Consider the following 16,833-nt stretch of genomic DNA (forward strand, 5'->3'; position numbering starts at 1 on the left):
TATGCAAATGATACTAAAATAGGTGGAATTATGGATAATGAAGAAGATTTTCAAAGATTCCAAAAGGTTTTGGACTGCTTAGAAGAGTGGGCTGAAAGATGGAGTTTAATGCTGAGAAGTGTGAGATGCTTCATTTTGGAAGGAATAATCAAAACAGGACATACACAGTAAATGGGAGGGCATTAAAAATTGCAGTGGAGCAGAAAGATGTAGGAATAACGGTTTATCGTTCCCTGAAGATAGAATCTCATGTGGTGAAGAAGGCTTTCAGTATGCTGGCCTTTATATATCAAAGCATAGAATACAGGAGATGGGAGGTGATGTTGAGACTGTACAAGACATTGGTGAGGCCAAATTTGGAATACTGTGTGCAGTTCTGGTCAATGAATTATAGGAAGGATATCAACAAAGTAGAGAGAGAGTGCAGGGAAGATTTACAAAAATGTTACCTGGGTTTCAGCATCTACATTACAAAGAAAGATTGAGCAGATTAGGTCTTCATTTCTTGGAGCGTAGAAGGTTGAGGGGGGATGATAGAGGTATTTAAGATTATGAGAGGGATAGATAGAGTTGATATGGATAGGCTTTTTTTCCCCCTTGAGGGTAGGAGAGATTGAGACAAGAGGTCATGAGTTAAGAGTTAAGGGGGAAAATGTTTAGAAATAACATGAGGGGGAATGTCTTCACTCAGAGAGTGGTGGAGTGAGCTTCTGGGAGAAGTATTGGCGGCAGGGTCCATTTTGTCATTTAAGGAAAAATTGGATAGGTATATGGATGGGATGGGAATGAGAGTTATGGGCAAGGTGCAGGTAGATGGGACTAGAGGAGAGTACTTGGTTCGGTGCGGACTAGAAGGGCCAAGATGGCCTGTTTCCGTGCTGTAATTGTTATATGGTTAAATGCTGGCAAGCATTCAAACAAAGGAGTGGGGGGGGGGGAGGTGGGTGGCAAAGGCAGGAGATGGTAGGTGGAGAAAGGAGGGAGGGGATAGTTTATTAACCTTTTTAGGTAATAATCTACATATCATTACATACAAACTTCTAATTTAGCTTATTAACTTTGAACAATATTTGGAGTCAAGGATCACTTTTTGGGGGATTTACTATGCAAGATTACAGATTTAAATACTGCCTTAAATTCTTACCCTAGTTGCAACATTAAACAAATTCAACATCTACTTTCATATTCTATTTTGGCACCAAGAGAATTCTACTACTTACTGCTGTTCTGCAAGTTTGCTGATTATTAAGTTACAATTTCAGACTTCACAAAGACACTAAATGTCTGCTGCATGAAGGATGTGATTTAGTTATTTTATTTATAAAAATCAAAACATTTTCTGCCTTTACAAACTGCATCAAACTGGAGGCGTGTCTATTTTTTTCTAAATTTTTTAAACAACAGATATAAAAAGTTATGTGAAGCGGTATGCTTTAAAGAAAGAAAAAAAAATTATATGGAGTTCCCAAGGATCTGTTCTTGTCCCCATCATTTCTCACCTACAGGACACCCGAAAGCACATTACATGCTCCAACTAATCAATTCAATCTTAGCAGTAGCTCTCCCAATGCCACCAATTTAAAGACTGGTTTCTGGCCTCAGGTTTCTACCTATACCTATTTTTTTGCAATGTTTAAACTACTGCTGTCTATTTTCTTGGCTCCTTCTAGTCTGCTATAAAGATTCAGTTTTAAAATTCTCATTCACATTTCCATTAACTCTCTAACCTCCTGCAACCTTGCAACAGAACACGAATTCAATGAGCATTCCAAATTTTAATTGCTTCAATTGCTGACATCAATGCTTTCAACTTTCAGAAGTAGCCTAGGAAGTCATTTATTTTGAATAATTAAAAATGGGCAATAAAGGTTGGCCTTGCCAGCAATGCCCATATCAACAAGTTATACACCCACCTTCAAACATTCTCCCCAAATCATTACAACTCTCAAGTTCCCTTCGCCACTCAAGTAAGTACTGCATAGTACGTACTCTTTACTGCATAGACCAAATTCTTGTACAAGTATCTGCATGGCTCAGCATTAAATTTTGTTTGGTAATATTTATTGAAACATTGCTGCAACAGTTGTAACTGTTAAGAGTTCAGTGAATCCCATATACCAGCAGCAATAGAAATATACCAAAGCAACAGTTCCTTAAACAAAATTAGTTTAATTCTTTGAGTATAGAACAACAAGATAAACACTTATCAACACTTAGTTATCCCCCCCCATCACCAATGTAATCTAAGCACAAGTGTGTGTAATGTGTTTTAAAGAATGTCCTTCCACTGTCCACATTTCCAAGGATACAGTTTCCAGTAATCTTCAATCCTGTGCACAGAATCAAACAGTCATTACATTCAAGCAAACTTCAGTGCTTTACTTAGAATTACCAGGCAGGAAAGTTGTGGAGGGTTACAGAGAGATGGTTGTTGCTTGTTGGACACCCCAAACAGGAGTATCTTCCAGAAGAAACTTGTCTTCTTTCCAGGTTCTTCTCACAGAGTTCTTCTCCTCTTCACCACATCGGGAAGACTAGTCGCCACTCCTGATTTCCACAGAAAGTGCACTCAGGCAAGCATAATTGGAACTCTGCCCAGTCTTGAAAAAGGAGCCTTTTCTCAAACTGCCTCCTGCTGACTCCTTCTCTCTGGTTCTCTGCCCCTTCCCTCCTGATGTTCCAGACACTGTTATTTTTTTTGTTTTCAGTTTGCAAATGTTGCAATTTCTAGGCTTTACAAAAAACACATGGTCCCAACTCTCTGCAAATGTTTCAGTTTCTGGGGTGTGCTTGCACATGTTGCTGAAGTCCAGAACCTTCTGTTTGAAACTGTCCTTGGACTTTGCAAGGCTGTGTCTGTGAAATGCATGCAATCTAACAGCTAACCCAATTCTAATCCCTTTTATAAGCATATATTTAATGAATCCATTGTGTTACATAACAAATAACCAATCTTATGATTAGACAGTGGTGAAAATATGAAAAACATTAAGTTTTGACAAGGATTAACACAGTTTGACCTCCATTTTGATCCAAATCCAAAAGATGGCTCCAGTGGCGTCACCAGGGTTGGTGTCACCCAGTGCGGTAACTCATGATGTCACCCCCCCCCCCCCACATGGATCTCCTCCCACAGCAGACCATACAGAATCTTTAGTCATGTTTTTTGTACTAATGTTACTTGTAAATCGTAATTCCCGCATGTCACTGAATGTAATGGCAATAGTTGTGAGATAAACAACTAAATTAAAATGTCACCTTTAAATTACAATATCATATGTACAGTCTAAAAGTATTTAGATTTACAACTATAATTACATGAAACTATATAAAAATATAGAATAATGTGATATAATTGTAAATTTCTTTCATGTAATATTTCTTAGATTATATGAATGCTAACAACAAAATTGATTTATAAAATCTTTCTACATTGCATTGCATTATTAGTTACTACATTAGTTACTGAGCGGAAGCTTTTTTGATTTTTCTCCTCCTTTTCCTTTAATTATTACTTTATAAATACTAATTACAACAATATTGCAACTAAAACACCAGAAAATTTGGAGAAAAAGCAGCGACTATAAAAAAGCCAGCAGATGAAACTACATGATTTGAAGCATCACTGTAATTGGATAATAAGTAACAAATCTGACTGGAGCGCATTAGAAGGTTCAAAATGTAAATGAGCATGGAGTTTTAGCCTTGTAGAAATAATATATTGATACATGTAAGCAGGGGTTACTAAAAATGTCTTTGTTGCTATAACTAACTACAGGGATATTGTTATTAAAAATAATAAATTTCTGCTGAAAAACTTTTTATAGACAGTAATTTTGATGTCACCCCACTCTGATGGGGTCACCCAGTGCAGTCCACACACCCCTAGTGATGCCAGTGGATGACTCCTCCAAGAACACTAAAATCTTCAATGTTGGTTCTCATTTTATATTTCACAAACAATAGTTTTTCCTTCCAATTCTCAATACAAGTAAAAACATCCACAAATTCTTGCTTCAGCATCTTCATACACTGTAACAGAACAATGTACTGGGTAAATGCTCACCATCATTTCCATCAACACCTTAATCATGAATCTAGTTGCTGGAAAAAATGTTTTAAAAGGATTTTAAAAATTCCTCTCATTTCTTCCCCTCTCAAATACATTGCCCATTCATCCTATATTGTAACTTCCAGCAATTTGTATTTGAGATTCTAGCTCAGACTTGAGAATGTGTGTATGGCATTCCTGATCCTACCATTCCCAGAAGTGTCGGTTGTGTTCATATTCTGGGAGACTACATTGGTCACTCTGGATAGGTGCTGGGTCAGCCTAACCTGACCCCAAATGTTTTATCAGGATGTACTATGACAGAATAGATTGTGTTAAAATGTGGCAGGTTTTTTTTTTAAGTGGAGGTCACATACAAACACTTCAAAACAGATCTCATTTAAAATACTGGAGCTCTGCTCAAACAGGCCTGCTCCGAATACCTTTGCAAAACCTTTGGGGAGTGCCCAAGAGATTTTGCTAATGGATTGTTGTTTCGAAAAGCAACAGATGAAAGAACTCGGAGCTGCAGTCCGTCTGAGTGGAGGTTGCTGTTCTTAGAGGGTCATGTGGTTTTGGAAACAGAGAGAGTGAAACAGGCTTTTCTCAGAGAGAGAGAGAGAATTCAGTTCTGCAGTTTTTACAGTTCAGCAGCAGCAGCTGGGACTGGAACGGAACAAGCTTGCAAGCTTGTGGAAAACCCCCATTTTGAAGACGGGTTGTGAGTGCTTAGTTCAGCCTAGTCAAAGTCCTTGTGGTTCACACAAGAGGAGAGGACTGGCTGCCTAATGTTTCACTTGAAATAAAGAGAAACATAAAGGAACTCTGTGGTGACTTGAAAGAAAGAGGTTATCATCTGGAAAACCCTGATTGGGCAAGTATCTTCGGTAAGACACTGACATGGTTGATTAAAAGGGATCAGTTTGTGTCCAGGAACAACAGATCTCTCTGAAAACCAACAAGAACCTTCCTGAACAGTAACCATTTACCTTTCAAGCACCAAAGCTTGGTGAACTTTATAAATGTCAAATTCTGTGCACAGTGTAAGAATTGCCTGCAACCAGTGAACTTGGAGTAATGAGAAGTGAGATTGGACTGAGAATTAAAGAAATGTTCTAAATTTACAAACACATTACATATACATGCACTTAGAATTAGAAGGGGGTTAAGTTAGGTTAGTTAAATCAATAGTGAAAAGTTAAAGTGTGATCCTGTTTTCATGTTTAAAGATAATTAAAAGCAACTTTTGTTTAAGTAACCATTTGTCTTGGTGAATATCTATTGCTGCTGGGTTTTGGGGTCCTCTGGGCTCGTACCAGTACATCAAGCCTGGCCTGAGCCTACACAGTCAAGTCACGTCAGGCTTTTTTGGTTGTCAGGCTACAATTTGTGAGTGAATCAGACCTCCATACTCTACCTCGGTTCCTGTTGACATTTATTTTCCAGGGAGCATTTTTGCTGCCTCCTTCCTCTTGCTGACATGCATTTGATCAAACTTGTTTTACGGACCTTTATTTCCCATTATATTTTCTGGTGCAATGGCCCACTGCCATGGTGATCGAGCCAGCGCTCTGGGCAGTGTGCACAACCAAAGTCCAGCAGCCCACACAGCGGAACTGGCCCCAACAAGCAAACCAGCAGGTGACCGGCAAGGGCAACTTAAAGGCCAGCCAGTGACCCGAAAATGGTGTTGGCCTTGCTGCTCAGCCAACAAACAGGGACAGCGCACAGGAAAGAAGGGCTTTGTAATACAGGAAAGTACCTGCGCGCGGGAAACATGTTTTTGTTATGCATGTTGTGACATCAGCCAAGGGGAGGGGCCATGGTGGGAACAGTGCAAGTATAAAAGTTGAGCCGAAGCCCTAATAAAACTCAGAGCTTAAGCTGACAGAATTTTTTAATTATTTGCAAATCCTAACCATATAAATTGATAGTGAATAACTGTGATCTAGCATCGACATCATGAACTCTCCTTTTGATTTTCATTCTCAGTACATTTTTTTTGCTGCATCTTTCAGTAAATATTTCTCCTGCTAGTAATTAAATTGGTTCACTGTTTTGTCTACTGTTGCATTTTTATTCACAAATCAGATTGGGTAAAAGGCTACATGCACCAACTCCTTTATATTGCATTACAATTTATTTGAGTAAAGCAACCACCTCCACATTTCCTTTGTCAACCATTTAATTTGCCTTTCTGACTGAGATGGGTGATTTAGACAAAGCAGGAAAGAAACAAAAAAAAAATCAAAATGCATTGATAATTAAAAGGATTTCACTGAGAATACAAGCATAACCATTCAACACCCACCTTTATGCTGTCCTGCCATTCAATAAGATCATGGCTGATCTGCTCAAGGCCACATCTCTTCTGTACCACAATGCTTTGATCTTTCAAAAATTTACCTCTTTAAATACCTTCTTCTTCAAATACCTCAACCATCTAACCTCCACAACTCTCCAGAGATTCAATATATCCTGCAAGTTCCTATGCACTTGAATCTTAAATAATTGCCCCAAAATCTTGTAACTTTGTCTCTTTAAGACATTCCCACCATTGGAAACATTTCAATATTTACCTTGTCATGCCCCCCCCCACCCCGTCTCAGGAATTTGTGTCTCAGGATTGAGATGCTATTGGATAGGAAGTTCCAGAATTCTCGAGCCGGTAATATAGTTCCAAATCAGGATGACACACATCTTGGGAGGGAAATCTGCCAGTGATAGTGTTCCAATGTTCTTATCTTGTTTGTCAGTGGAGGTTGCAGGTTTGTGAATTCATTTGCTGCAGCCTTGAAAGGCAACTGCCGTGCTTTTGTAGATGGTTTACGCTGCTAATGGAAGGAAAGAATGAATGGTTTGAGTGTGATGAAGTGTCAACTAAGAGGGCTATTTTGTCCTGGATGGTGTTCAAGTAATCATATAGGCAAGTGGATGCCATTCCACCATACTCCTGATTATTTTTCTTTTCAGATGGTATGAAGGACTGGTGTCAGGAAGCAAGTCACCCAATGCAGATATTCAATCTCTGATATGCTCCATTTGTGTTTTAGGTCAATAATGTGCTCATCTTGCTTATCAGTAGAGGCTGCAGGTTTGTGAATTCAGTCGATGCAGCCAGAATTAATGGACGGAGATTCAACAATAATAACACCATCGAGTGTCAAAAGACGATGGTCAGCTTCTCTCTTGTTGGAGAGGAGTTACCTACCACTTGACTCGTGCAGCCACAGTACAAATTTCTAGTTAATGACCAACTTTAGGAAATTTATGATGTCAATAGCAGGTGATGAGAACTGGTTAAATAGTGGCATGAGTGCTACTTCCCACATATCAGCCTATGCCCAAATGTCATCTTGGTCTTGCTGAAGAGACATGTTTCATTTGAAAAATAAATCACTGTGTAGTCATCAGTGAATATTCACAGTTCTGTCCTCATGATGGAAGTTACTGAAGAAGATAAATGGATCAAGAAAATATCGTAAGAAACTTCGACTGAATCAAGTCAGGAATGGTGGATCTACAACAGTCTTCCTGCATGCGAGCTTAGTGTGCGCGTGTGCACAAACACACACAAACTTAATATTTACATCCAGGTGTTAAGCCATATTTTATAGCCTCTGGAGAAGAGGGCCAATTTGGATAGCCACTTCTTTACTTCTACCAGATATTGCTGTCATTATGGCAAAAAAAATCTGAACCATTAGAAGGGAGGAGATCACTGTACAAATGTTTCAGGGTGTGAATTTGCAGTGTCATGGGATGGGGTACTGGAGTGATCAAAAAGTCCACCACATCAGAGGCTGAAAATAATAACATGTTGGCAGTGGGATCTCATTGAAGACAGAACATTGATCATCTCTGGATATTTTAATGGATCTATTCATTCTTTTTCTGAATCAGTTAATCTTTTATGTCCCATCCCACAAAGGCCAAAAAAAAAACCTGGCAGGAATGATTAGCAGAGAAGTTAAATAATTGCCTAAAATAATTTAACCTTTGCTCACCAGATAGTACACCAATGTGTACATGTACAGATTGTAGTGTAAGATGACTGTGATTGGCTGAGCATAGCCACGCCTACTGGCAGGTCTTAAAGGATTGCTCCTAGCCAGACCAGGTCATTTCTGGACTGGTCGACCTACATGTGATATGCTCCATACAAGATGCATATTTTCCCCCAAATCGAATCAAACAGAAAAATCAGCAAAAGACAGATAAACTTGATTTCTTGGACAATAATACACGAGAAGCAGATTGACATCATCATAACAAAACTGAAAATATGCAAAATATTTTTGAAAACCTATTCAGTTACCTGCTATTAAGAGCAAATGAATAGCAGAGTAACATTTTCAAGCAGTTTTTTTTTAAACTGCCAGGAATAACATTTGCTAACAGAATATTTCATACCCACTTTCATGCTGTATTCCATGGGGAAATCAAACAAAACAAAAATCAATTTGTCTAACTGAAAATTAAAGTATATTTATATTTCTATAATACATCACAAGCCATCTCAAAAGCAAGTATGTAAAAAAAACCACAAAGCTGGGGAAACTCAGCAGGTCACACAGTGTATTTTATATTGTAAAGATAAATAACCAACATTTCAGGCTTGTGCCCTTCATCAAGGTATGAGCAAAATGTAGGCAGATAGCTGAACAAAATGGTGGGGGGAGGGGCAGAGAGAGGATCACAGTCCTACAGGCAGGAGTTAATAGGTGGATAAGGGAGGGAGGCCACAGCAGCAAACAGGGGGAGTCTCTGTGAATGGACAGGCAAGGGGGAGGACAGCTGGAGGAAAGAAGATAGAAGGAAGGGGAAAAGAGAGGGAGAAAGGGGAGTAGGCTAGCTGAAATAAGAGAAGTGAATGTTATCCGATTGGATAATGTCCAATTTACAGATGGCCTTGATTTGGCCAGGAAAAGACATATCACAGCGGGAATGGGATGCAGAAATGAAATGGGAAATCCCTATCATTGATGTAGGCAGAGCACACATTGTTTGACCTAATAAATTTCCCTAGCTTTGTCTTTTTACTTCAATCACAGTGTCTGGAGACTTTCGTGTTTTACTCCTTTCAAGTCTGTGACCATGTTATAAAGGTTATGAATAAAAATAGGTTTCAATTAAGCTTCTCAATTGCTCTATCTCCATCGCATCTGCACCCAGGATGAAATGCTTTGAGAGGCTGGTCAAGGTCAGAATTGACACATTGTGATAGTACACCAATGTGTACATGTACAGATTGTAGTGTAAGATGACTGTGATTGGCTGAGCATAGCCACGCCTACTGGCAGGTCTTAAAGGATTGCTCCTAGCCAGACCAGGTCATTTCTGGACTGGTCGACCTACATGTGATATGCTCCAGTCTTTTAGTTAATAAAAGCCTTGGTTTGGATCTTTGGTTCTTTCGATGCTCTCTACACACATACCCAAGTAAAGGTGTAATACTTCAAGAGGCTGGTCATGTGCCCACACCTCTCCCTCACCACCATTCAGAGCCCCAAACAGTCCTTCCAAGTGAAGCAACATTTCACTTGTGAATCTGCAGGGGTCATCCGCTGACATTTTCTGAGATTTCCTGCTTTTTGCTCATTCTGCTTTTAGGCCCAAAACGTCAGCAATACATTTTTGTCTTTTATGGATGGTGAAAGACCAGTGAGTTCCTCCAGCATTTTGGTATATTCTTACTATAATCACAACATCCACAGACTTTCGTGTGTCACTCAATTAAGCTTCAAGGTAAACAATAGGGAGAAGCGAAGATCAGAAATGGCTGAATTTAATACAGTAAAATCCCCTTATCCGGAATTCAAGTATCCGGTAGCTTCAAGTAACTGGTTAAAAAAAAATGCAGAAAATAAATAGGTAAAAAATTTCAAAAGTTTAAAATTGGCACCCACCCACTCCCCCACACCCAGCAGTCAGTTCGCCAATCTACACAACACACAATCTGAAGCAACCAGCAAATATGCTGATCCAACATCTACCAATCCCCACAGGTGCAGGATACCGGGGGTTTTAGCATATTGACTCAACATCTACCAATCCTCACAGGCGCAGGATACCGGGGGTATCACATATCACAAATATATTAAAAAAAAACTGAGGTGCTAGTCCTCAGCTTTTGTCAATCATCAATGAAGCAATATGGGTAGTTGAGGGGAGAGAGCAATTTGGGAGGAGCAGCAAATTAAAATGCCAAACAACTCAAATATGGTCATACATGTGAACTGTGGGAAATGCTCAACAAACCAATCAAATTTGTTCTTATGGAAGCTGCATTGCAAATAGTAGCTTAAAGCATTCAAAATTAGGAATACACTTGAAGAACTTTACTATGACACTTTCTGAATGTAACCTTTTTTTTAATTTGAATAAACAGAAGCATGTTATGATTTTGCCAGTGGCATTTGTCATTATTACATTTGTATCATTAACATCACTTTTGCCTTGCACATCAGACTGCTCTTCCCCATGTCCCATCCTTTTGTTGTTTGCTTCAACAGCCAGCTATTCTTAGCTTCCTCAAAAGCCCCTTAAAATTTGTTACATGTACATTTTCCATTTCCGGCCAAAGGTGAATTTATACGAAACATTAGCCATTTTCCTCAACACAGATCAGTTGCAGCTAAACTAATTCTGCTGCTTTCTACTCAAGTAAATGTATTATTTTGTATAGGAGGGTTTTTAAAAAAAAAATGTTTCATTCCAACATCATGAAGTGCTTTGATTAGGTGGTCTACCAGCCAGCCTTGACCTTCAATTTGTCTACCAACCAAACAGATACACAACAGACGCCATCGTCCTGGCTCCCCACATGACTTTGGAATATCTGGATGCCAAGGATACTTCAAGTACACCACTGTTCAGAGATTGCAGCTCTGCCTTCAATATCATAGTCTCCTAGGAAGCTCATTCCTGAACTTCAGGATTTAGGCCACAGCAATTTCTTCTACAATTGGATCATTGCCTTCCTGTCTAACAAACCACAATCAGTGAAAATGAGCAACAACATCTCCTCCAGGATCACATTCAATGCCAGTGCTCTGTAAAGATGCAAACCAAGTCCCCTAGTACAATCCCTCTGCACCCACATTGTACTACCAAATACCACGCCAACTCCATCTTCAAATTCTCCAAAGATACACACAGTATTAGGCTGCCTATTAAATAATAATGAAACAGAATATTGAAAAGACTGAAGCTCTATTGCCATTATGCCAAGATAACAACCTCCGTTTCAACATCAATAAAAGAGCAAATCTTCCACTTCATGAGAGGGGGGAAAGAGACCACAACCGTGTCCACAATAACAGCAATTCAGTGGAAAGACAGCTCAAGTTTTCAGGAACAAATACCTTCAATGACCTGGAAGAAGCACAATGAAGCAACTGTTAAGCAAGCACATCAACCCCAATGCTTTCTTAAATCTCAGGAAATTCAACTTGACCCCGGTCTTCAACAACTTCTACAGATGCACCACTGAAGGAATTCTTGCTGGATCACAGCTTGGTATGGGAGCTGCTCAAGATTTGCCAGTGGTAGTGAATGATGCTCAGAACATAACACAAACTTCCCTCCTCTGCATGGATTTCATCTATTTCTTCTGCTGCTTTGAAAAGGCAGCCAATGTACTGAAGGATCCATCACACCCCACATTTCTCCCATCAGGGAGAAGGCCAGAGGGTATCCTTCCTTCTCAGTGTACTGGGTATAACATGACAAATAAACTAAATTTCATGTCCAAGGCATACCTGGCAGTAAAGCATCCCTCATACCCATCAAATGTATTTAAACCAAAGTAGTCTTTCCAGTGAAGGCATTCCAGCAATGCTATTAGGAATGGAGTTCCAGAATTTAGACCAGGTAACAATGAAAAATTGCTGATGTATTTCCAAACTCTTTAGCATGCAACACTGAAGGGAACATGCAAGTGATTATGGCCACCAATCTCTAGAAGTCCTAATTTTTTATGAGATATCACATGTGCCCAAGAAGAGGAAGGTGACCTGCCAGTGACCATCAGTCAATGACACTTGCATCCACCATGATGAAGAGCTTTGAGAGAACTCAGTTGGTCAAGCAGCTTCTGTGGAGGCAAAAAGGGATGTGTCAACGTTTCAGGTGGAGACCTTGCATTTGTACTGGGGAGTCTAGGAAGAGGGGAAAGATGACCAGTGCATAGAATGTAGTGGAAGAGAACCAGTGGAGCTGATGGATGAGAGATAGAATTAAATGACAAGGAAAAGAAAATGATGGGTCATTGGAATCAGGTAGCAAAGGGAGAGTGGGGAAATGGGAAGGTGAATGAAGGGAGAGAGAATCTGGAAGGACTAGTGGCAGTGGAAAAGGAACATAGGATTGGGTACCAAATCTAGAAAGTTGTACGTTGAGACTATTTAGTTGTAAGCTTCTCAAGCAGAATGAGAGACATTGTCCTTCTGGTTTGCATGTGGTTTTAATGCTGCTGCAGAGAAGACTGAGATCAAACAGGTCAGTGCAGAAATGAGAATTGAAAATGAAATGGCATGCAACCAACAAGTGGAGATCGTTGTTGTAGATAGAGCTGAATTGCTCTACAAAGCAAGCAGTCAGTCTGTGCTTGGATAAGTCATTGTTAAGGATGCCAAATTGCCAACACTGACCAGGTTGGAGGAGGTCCCCCAATGGCAGCTCAGGGAAAGAGGGTGCAGGGAAAAAAAACCCCAAAGAGGAATGGATAAGCAACGGGTGGAAATGGGAAGGAGCAGGAGAGTATATTGTTCTAAACACATGTGCAGATGCACCAACATTCTTAACTTGCTGCAGTCACACTTGTAGGTACACAACACACACCAAAAAAAACACCAATTAAATGACCACAATATGCCATGAAGCAAATATGAAATGCCAGGTAAATAAATATTCACAGCAGCAATAAGCGAGAAAACGGTGAAGGAGAATATACAGAAGCCAGTGGAGGACCAGGGAAACGACTTCGACCACATCTGGGAATATGGGGGGGGGGGGGGGGGGGGGGGGAAGCGGGTGGAAGAAGAGAGAAATGCTCATCAACTCCTTTATATTGACTATGCCACGTGCTTCCAAAACAGACGCGTTCCCTCAAAATATCAATACACTCTTTGTTATATATAGAGAATTTAGGTTAAAATGGCTTAAGTTAAAATGTGATAATTAATCATAAAAAGGGAAGCCAGAACGGACAGGGAGCTTACTAGCAGCCAAGGACAAAAGGTTCAGCTGGATATGTTTTTTTAAACATATCTTTCCATGGTCATAGTGAGAGACATGCAGGAGACAAAAGATTGATAAGAAGGGTGAGAAACAGAATTTAGTGTATGTAGAGTTCGCAGCGTACGTAACGAACGTGATAATTAAAAATGCAGTTGTACTTAGAATGCTTTTGCAATACTAACCAATTAAAACAGTATTAATAAGTAGGGGAAGGGCAAACAACAAGGGTATAAAAATCAATGCACTGTATGTATCGGGGCTTAACTGGTGAGAAGCCAGTTGAGTCCAACTCTGCAGACTTGTAAATAAAGCTTGTCGTGTCATCAGTTTTAAAGAGACTCATGTGTGAGAAGTTTTATTTCTGACACTCTTTCTGATGCAAACAGGGAAGGGAGGGAGGGGTTGGAGTGCATTGGGTCCAGAACAAAGCTCAAACATCTCCTTCAGGATCTCCGCAACCCGCACCATCGAAAAACATTCGTGAGGCTCCCGTTCGCCGGCGGCAAAGCAAGGCAGCGGCTGGCCAAACAAGCCCTCCTTCTCTCTCTCTCCCTCCCTCTCTCTTTCCCTCCCCCCTCCCTCCTCTCCCTCCCTCCCTCCCTCTCTCCCTCCCTCCCTCCCTCCCTCTCCCTCCCCCTCCCTCTCTCCCTCCCTCCCTCTCCCTCCCTCCTCCTCTCTCCTCCTCCTCTCTCTCTCTCTCTCTTCCCTCCTCTCTCTCTCCCTCCCTCTCTCTCTCCCTCCTCTCTCTCCTCCCTCCCTCTCTCTCTCCCTCCCTCTCTCTCTCTCCCTCCCTCTCCCTCTCTCTCTCCCTCCCTCCCTCTCTCTCCCTCCCTCCCTCTCTCTCCCTCCCTCTCTCTCTCTCTCTCTCCCTCCCTCCCTCTCTCTCTCTCCCTCCCTCCCTCCCTCTCTCTCTCTCTCCCTCCCACTCTCCCAAGGTGATCGGGAGCCGGGGCTCGCGTCGCCGCTTGCCCCTTTTTTGGATGAAACATTAAAGCCAAGGTTGAACAGAGTGGGTCCAGTGAAAGGTGCCCCGTTTCCCCGCTCACCTCCCGCCGAATGGATTTTCCTTGCTTTCCTCGGGAACGGCATCTTGGTGGGAGGAGGCGAACGACGCGACCACGGGTGCCGGCCGTCACCATCATCCTCGTGTCGTCCGGCAGCAGGCTCTGCGGCACTCGCTGTCGGCTCCCGTCACCTCGCAGCGGCGGCGGCGCCGTGGTTCGGACCAACCCTTCACGGCAGAAGGCGCATCGAGTCACACGAGCCAGATGATCAACGCTGCACGATTTGATGCCGTTCGACACAGAGGCGCAGATTTGATCTGAATTCCGTGCTAAACGACCCTGTTGCCTCCTTCCAATTCTGACTGTGAGGTTTCCGTCTTCAACAGTTGCCAAACTTTGGGAGTGATTTGTTTTCACACAGAGTTGACAAAAGACTCGTGATGGCTCCTTCCTTGCTCTAAAATTCTCTCGGACTCTTTCATGTTTTCTTTGCGGTCTCCTCCGCCGTCCTCCTTCCAAGGTGTGGGCGCTTGGCCGACCCCTGCCCACATTTGGTCAGGTGCTGGCCACAAATGGTCGATGGCCCCTGGCCCCGTCCGGGCTGCACTGGAGACAGAGGATGGGCACCTCGTGGAAACCAACGGAATCTGGAGGAGATGTTTCAGAATGTGAGAGACAGCCTCAGAATAAAAGGATGTCCCTTCAGGACAGTCTGGAGGAGCAATCTCTTTAACCAGTGGCCAGTGAATCTTTTGCCACAGAGGCCATCGATCAGTGTATTTCAGGCAGAGTTCTTGATGAGTAAGGATGGGGAATGGGGTTGAGACAAAAAAAATCAACCATGACTGAATGGCAGAGCATAATTCTGCTCCTCTAACCGAATTTTAAGTATGTTTAATGAAGCAGCCTCAACCACTTCCCTGGTTAGAGAATTCTAAACATTCACTACTCTCTGGAAAAAACTATTTTTCCTCATCTCTGTCCTAAATCTACTCCTCCGAATCTTGAGACTGTGACCTCTTGTTTTAGTTTCCCCAGCCAGCTCAAAAAACCTTCCTACATCTATCCTATCCATACCCTTCTTAATCCTATATGTTTCTATAAGATCTCCTCTCATTCTTCTTTTATTAATGAGGTCTGTTGAAGAATATATCTGTAGTAAACCACTGTTATGTATAATTATCTGGTCAAGCTATTGGCTGGTTGTACTGCTGGCCCCTCCCCACAAGCTCCTGTACAAAGATGACTGTTCCACAGCCCCCCACAACTCAGTGCAGCTGAACAGTAAAGATATCCTATGTTCTTATGAATTAAATCTTATTGGTTTCTCCTCAAGGGTCTCCTGAGTGATTAATGGGGCATCAATTTAATTCACTTGACAATTTCTACAATGGAGCAGATCCTCAAACCAGAAAAGCTGGAAATCGACTCTCAATCACCTCAGGCATCAACCAGCTTTGAACTCTGGCTGCGCTGTTTTGAGGCCTTCCTCCAGGCCTCCTCTATAATTGTGCGATTAGAGACCGACAAACTGCAAGTACTGCACTCCCGAGTTGGCACCCTAGTGTACTCCATGATCAGGGATGCCACAAAGTACCAGGCCATGGACATCCTCAAAGGGCAATATCAGTGTCAAATCAACGTTTCTACGCAAGGCACATTCTAGTGACTTGAAAATAACAACCCAGTGAGTCAAACACCGAATATCTTCTGGCCCTGCGAGCACTCAGCAGGGCCTGTGAATGGAAAGCCGTGTCCGCCGCGGAGTATACAGATTCAGATGTCTACGTTGTGGGGATCAGGTTGAATTACATACGACAGAGATTTCTGGAGCAAGGGGAACTCAGTTTGCAGAGAGCAGTCGAGCTGGGAGGTACGCTGGAGGTAGCTCTCCAGAACGTGGAAGCCTACTCGACCGACAACATGTCCATCTCATGGTCACCCCAGTCGCAGCCATCCTGGGACCACCATCCCCACTCCACTAATGTGCAGGCTACAGCATCAGTGCTCTGCAAAACCCTCCTGATGCTCTCAACCGGCTCTGGTAACAACCCCACCACAGCTGCGGTGTTCCAGGGATCCCCAAAGTGCTATTTCTGAGGCCTGGGCAAGCATCTGAGGAAACACTGCTCAGCAAAGGATTCAATCTGCTCTTGCTGCGGAAAGAAGGGCCACTGTTCCAAAGTGTGTAAGTCCAAACCCCTTCCTAGCAGCACAGCGTATAGATCATGGGGCCCGTGTTCTGCAACACTGCCATCACCCGAGGCCAGCAGCGCCATGTGTGATCTGTTGGGGCTGCTATCTTGAATACCATCTTCAGGACCCAGTTGCACCATGCATTGGCCACCGAGGCTACCATCTTCTGGATTCGGAAACACTGCATGCAGGCCATGGGGGCCATCCTGGACGCTGCCATCTTCTACTGCAGCGATGTGCAACAACCTGACTCTAGCCTCTATCATCCTCAACCAGGACAGTCCACACCAACTCACCAGGTTGATGATGGACATCAAGGTAAACAACCGTGTGGCGAGT

At 42.2% G+C, this 16,833-nt stretch overlaps 1 protein-coding gene and 1 long non-coding RNA gene across 15 annotated transcripts in view; one reads left to right on the forward strand and one right to left on the reverse strand.

The window, feature by feature from the left end:
• Positions 1-16,833, reverse strand: part of LOC138739430 (phospholipid-transporting ATPase IB-like) — a 524,646-nt gene that overhangs the window by 462,070 nt on the left and 45,743 nt on the right. For 2 of the 13 annotated variants that reach the window (XM_069891449.1, XM_069891452.1), the window contains exon 1: positions 2,393-2,673. The exons of 9 other annotated variants lie outside the window; for them this stretch is intronic. Coding sequence is in view for 2 of the 4 variants with exons in the window: in XM_069891445.1 (XP_069747546.1) it covers positions 1,914-1,980 (67 nt within the window). In the remaining 2 variants the exon portion in view is untranslated. Of the gene's footprint in view, positions 1-1,913; positions 1,991-2,392; positions 2,674-14,340; positions 14,955-16,833 lie in introns of those variants that run through there. 2 more of the 13 variants (XM_069891446.1, XM_069891445.1) reach the window with 2 other exon arrangements.
• The window catches only part of LOC138739434 (uncharacterized), a 34,764-nt gene continuing 32,128 nt past the window's right edge, over positions 14,198-16,833 (forward strand). For both annotated transcript variants that reach the window (XR_011342242.1, XR_011342241.1), the window contains exon 1: positions 14,198-16,812. This is a non-coding gene — a long non-coding RNA (uncharacterized lncRNA). The remainder of the gene's footprint in view (positions 16,813-16,833) is intronic.

Source organism: Narcine bancroftii, chromosome 7 (genome assembly GCF_036971445.1).
Source record: "Narcine bancroftii isolate sNarBan1 chromosome 7, sNarBan1.hap1, whole genome shotgun sequence".
NCBI classification, from domain to species: Eukaryota; Metazoa; Chordata; class Chondrichthyes; order Torpediniformes; family Narcinidae; genus Narcine; species Narcine bancroftii.